General features: G+C 33.2%; 1 protein-coding gene across 1 annotated transcript; it reads right to left on the bottom strand.

Annotated features, from left to right (window-relative positions):
• Positions 1-1,322: 1,322 nt before the first annotated feature.
• Positions 1,323-4,611, bottom strand: LOC132743871 (uncharacterized). The gene is made up of 2 exons (XM_060732450.1): positions 4,339-4,611; positions 1,323-3,755 (listed from the first exon to the last, which is right to left on the bottom strand). The coding sequence occupies exons 1-2, from the start codon at positions 4,511-4,513 to the stop codon at positions 2,656-2,658; spliced, it is 1,275 nt and encodes a 424-aa protein (XP_060588433.1). The 5' UTR covers positions 4,514-4,611; the 3' UTR covers positions 1,323-2,655.
• Positions 4,612-4,886: the final 275 nt, after the last annotated feature.

Genomic DNA, 4,886 nt, shown 5'->3' with positions numbered 1-4,886 from the left:
ATATCCGTAAACAAAGTGACCGTGTTATTGTGATCATAATAATATATTGATGATACATGACTGATAATTTAAGATATCTCCAGGGAATCAGTTAACAAAGTAGGATATGAATAATAAATACATATATTGTACATGTATATACCGTTCTCTAAAGTGATGAAGTTCGTCTTCAATTTGCTACAAATTCAGCGCACATCTGGCTTCTGATTTTTCCAATACTTTTCTCTTTTGACCATGCTGGAAGGTTGTTTAAGGTGTCAATATTGAAGAAAATCATATTATAAAGAATGGTCATGTATCAACATAATGATCTACAATGATTTGATTATACAGTAACAGATGTTGTATCATAGTTTGGACACCTTTCTGTTGCTCATTGCGATAACTAGAGTGTAGTTAATACTTACCGCCGATTGATTGGCTCATTTTTTCTGGCGTTTAATTACTAATTGTGACGACAGAGAAATGCATAACGATAGAAATATCATATTCAGATGCTCGTTCATAAGTTACTTTTCTCTAGAGTTTTATATTGTGACAACAGGGAACGTGTTTTAATTTTGCATAAGATGCAAAAGAGAAAGAACATCAAAACACTCGGCAATCTGATGTATACACGGGTGCTACGCCCCTCGTGTTTCGATGCTCTTTCTAATACTTATCTATTTCTGTCCACTCGGGAAGCAAGTAAATATTAACATAGTCAAATTTGATTTTGCAGATTAAACCGTTTACATTGCATTATTGAAGTGACTTCATTTATTTAAATTGCGCCACGACCAAAATTTCATCCGCATTATATATAATTTCCTAAAATGTACGGGATCGACATCCAGTCACGTAAGGGCACACAATTACCAATTTGAGTTTATATACACGATACTTACAAATTGTGCAAATCAAATTAGGCGCGCTGGAAAAAAAACTCGCGTTTTCCCGTCTGGTTCTGTATTTACAATAATAAAATACTTTTTAGCATTGCTTAACTGTAAACCAGTCTGAGCAAAATTGATAAGCGATGTGCGTGATCAACTTTATTGTTAGTTTAAGCAATATCTGTTCAACATAGGCTGCTAATAGTTGCAATTTGAGAAAAATATATTTAACATAATTAGGGAAACTTGCCCCGATGGAGCATATGTAAAACATACTGATACCTACAATCACAGTTGAACGACAACAAAACAAACGATTTCATGAATTAAGCTAGCACTCTTTGTATATCAACATTCTTAAAATATTTATCTTGAAATAGACTCTTTCCCGAACAAAAAGCTATTTTAAACTATTGCAAGTACATGTATTAATTTTTGATTTTTGAACATTGTCGTATCTTTGTGTTACCGACAATTCAACATGTCGTTAACCAGCCACCATATTAACTCAGTTGTTAGGATAATCAAAGCACTGAAAGTGCTGTTAGCGCTTTTTTGCCGCAAATACGTTACCGTAATAAAATTAAATTCAACGGTTAAGATTACGTCTTGTCTTAATGAATTCCGATGGTAAAAATATAAAAAGAATGCTAGTAGTATTTTTATCACTCCATTTACACAACAGACATGAGTACAACTATATGGTATTTTAAAGGATAATTAGTAAATACCCTTAGTAACATACATAACAATAAATGATTGGTGCATGGTAAAGGCATACATAATAATGTAAATCTTATACTAAACAAATGTGAAATCTTAATTAATACATGTACCAGATTAAATCAAATGAAAATGACTGTTTGATTTTACAATCGCACTCTCAAATGTAACTGATGCAATTGTCCAAAGCAGTTACTTCGTTCGAATTACAAAGCCAATTGTTTATTTGTCATGCCATAAAAGCCCTGTTACGTCATTTCAGTACAAAATGATTTTAAATTTTAGCCTTTTTACAATCAGAACCAAAAGCTAAAATAAAGCGCGGTATAGCTTAATGCTGTTCACAGAAACTTCACAATAACTTTAAAACTTCCGCTACTTTCTCAATCTGTCTGAAAATAAATGCGTTAAAATTTATCCCAGTACCTCCCATATCGTACATTTAACGAAAAAATAGCAACCATGGTGCCACTTAAAAACCTTATAATGTGAATAGGCATGCGTCCACTAGTAGCCATTTGTTTTAGTCCTTCGTCTGCTGGAAACAAATAGGTTAGCCATTACCACAAAAAGAGCATGGCTTTATAGTGTTAGTAGCTCAATGATTTTGTATATTGATGATAAAATACCTTAAACTTTAAATGGACTGCTCCATTTTTAAAGCAGGACAAGCTCATTACACACAATCAGCATGCAAACAGGTTAATATTTTGTATGACAGTTTGGGATTTATGTAAATGCCACTTTGTGATTGTAATTTTCATTCTGATGGCATTTTAGTTTCACTTAAGACACGAGCCGGAAATTGAAAAGAATCACTAACTTTCCATAAGTCGAATACCGGGTATATCGCTTTCTTGCGCAATTCGAACCCAAAGATAGCGAGTCTCTATTTAATATTATTCGGTTCCACGGGTAGAATAAATAGACTACAATCTATAAAAGTTGTATTAACTCTGTTCTGCACATTACGGTTTATCCTCCAGGCGTTAATTATTAAGTACATGTATATTCCCTGTGTTGTAGAGCTCGATGTTAAAGAAGCTGTAATTGTTGACTAAAAACATAAATCCTTATTCCCATAAAATATATGTCTCATAACTGAACCACATGGTGAATGCATGTCTCTAATAGTCGTTTCATTTAAAGGTCCGCCGTAACCTCTGGTAAATAAATGCACTCCGTAAACCTTGGACCAATTATACATCTCGTATCGTCTGCTATAAAACTTAAAACCAAACAGATCCTTAGGTCTTGAGGCAGTTCCAATCTCTACATGAATCAAGTTGCTATATTTTAGGGCGAGGATCTGTGGGTACGTCATAGCATTGTATGTGTAATCAAGCCTATTATATTTATAGCGATACCCGTCCATCCATTTCTGTAAAAATGTCGCATTCTTCTCTGCCAGGATAAATGCTGAACCCAGTCTACGCAGTTGTGTTGACATCACGCATGCGTACTGCCGTAGCTCGTCTATCGGCCGTACAAGGACGGTATCGGTATCCATGTAAATACCGCCATATTGAAGAAGAGCTTCAATTCGCATTATGTCCCCAGAGTGCTCATTATGACCAAACCGTTGTCCGAAAACGAATTCTGGCCGTTCCCGTTGCAAGTGAATCAAGTTAGGCGAAATATTTACAATAAAATCCCAGTATCTCCCATTTGGTAAGGTGTCACCATGAAATATAATAAGACAAGGGTTCACAAACCGAATCACACTTAGCAGGCTCATGAATCCAACGAAGCTCAGCTCGCCTCGCGAGTACCAAACATAATGGACTACATTCGGCACGAGCTTATCGCCATAGCAACAGCTCGAGATAAATCTTTCTATGCAATTATCCCCAAATGGAGCGGTATAAATGTTATTTGTGTCATTTGTCCATTTAAAAGATATTTTATTGTTTTTACATATAAATTCCATTTTCAGACGCTTTGGACGAGTTCCAACTTTATTAATATTTATTTCTTTACAAGTCCGTCTTTTGTCGAAAGTCCAGTATTCCATATCTGACGTCACTTCCGCTAAAATTCCTTTAGTTTTCCATTTTACCTTGTCGCTGCACATTTGTTTCTTAACGTTGGAGGTGAATGTGAAATTATGCCAAAATTGTGAGCGTCCATGGCGTTTGTCACGGTAGTCCTGCCAAACTGCAAAAGTAAAAATAAAAATCATTAATAATCATTTTCATTGCAAGAATTGCTAAAGTAGAAACAATACTCTGTATTTATACGACAGTTTTATCGCAAAAAGGTATATTGCAGTGTTTCAGTAAAGCCTGACCTTGTTGGAAACGTACACGATTAATGTACAATGTAGGCTGATGGTGGATAAATTTAATAAATTTTCATATGCTTATTAATGAAATATTGATGAAATAAAACGCTTATTTTTTATTTTCTGTATTTTCACTTATTTTTTACTGCAGTAAAACCTATTTTCCATATTTGCACTGGTGTCATGCCGGACTACTTCTAAATTCAGCCAATACAGTACACAAAATTTATGAGGAAGTCTTTTAAATTGCAAAGTCCCAAAGGACTTATTATCATTATCATTTTATTATTATTATCATTATCATTTTATTATTATTATTATTATTATCATCATTATCATTTAAACAGGCAATCCAAATACATGTATTCGTAAAATCATAGCAAAAATTAATAGATTAATTAATTAATTAATTAATTAATTAATTAATTAATTAATTAATTAATTAACAAACATTACCTTCATTTTCCTGTGCATTTTTCGAAATTCTATTTAATGTTCTGTGTGATATCGACCAATTGAAACCTTGCTGAACGATTATCGTTAAGAATATCGCGATAAGTAAATATCGAAAGCCACTCATTACTGTATTGCAACTCGATCGTCGCCCGTTCTTTAATCCTAGAAAATTCATTTTAAAAGTGCATGTATATAATTACAAAAACATATAAATTCTACTCTTGAGTAAACTTTACTCTTCATGAATATAAATTGATAATGTAACTTCAGAACATGTAATTTATATTTCAGTATGAAGTCAAATAAAATAAAAATGTATCAAATATGAAGCGTGGCACAAGTGTCGTCTGCTGCGTGAAATCCGCTTAGCTTTATGACATCACTACCGAACAATCGTTTTCATTCAACCGAAATAGTGTGCATAGAAATTATATCTCTTTTAAATTCTAATGAAAACAAACGGTCTTAAGTTACGTTAATTAACTAAACGTTAAGGTAAATAAGCTATATAAATTGTAAATATTGATACTTTAAATAAACTCTAAGAC

This window comes from Ruditapes philippinarum, unplaced genomic scaffold (genome assembly GCF_026571515.1).
Source record: "Ruditapes philippinarum isolate M1 unplaced genomic scaffold, ASM2657151v2 ctg8539_1_1_1_1, whole genome shotgun sequence".
Lineage (NCBI taxonomy): Eukaryota > Metazoa > Mollusca > Bivalvia > Venerida > Veneridae > Ruditapes > Ruditapes philippinarum.
The sequence above is the reverse complement of the archived record's forward strand: the minus strand, read 5'-3'. Positions and strand labels throughout refer to the sequence as shown.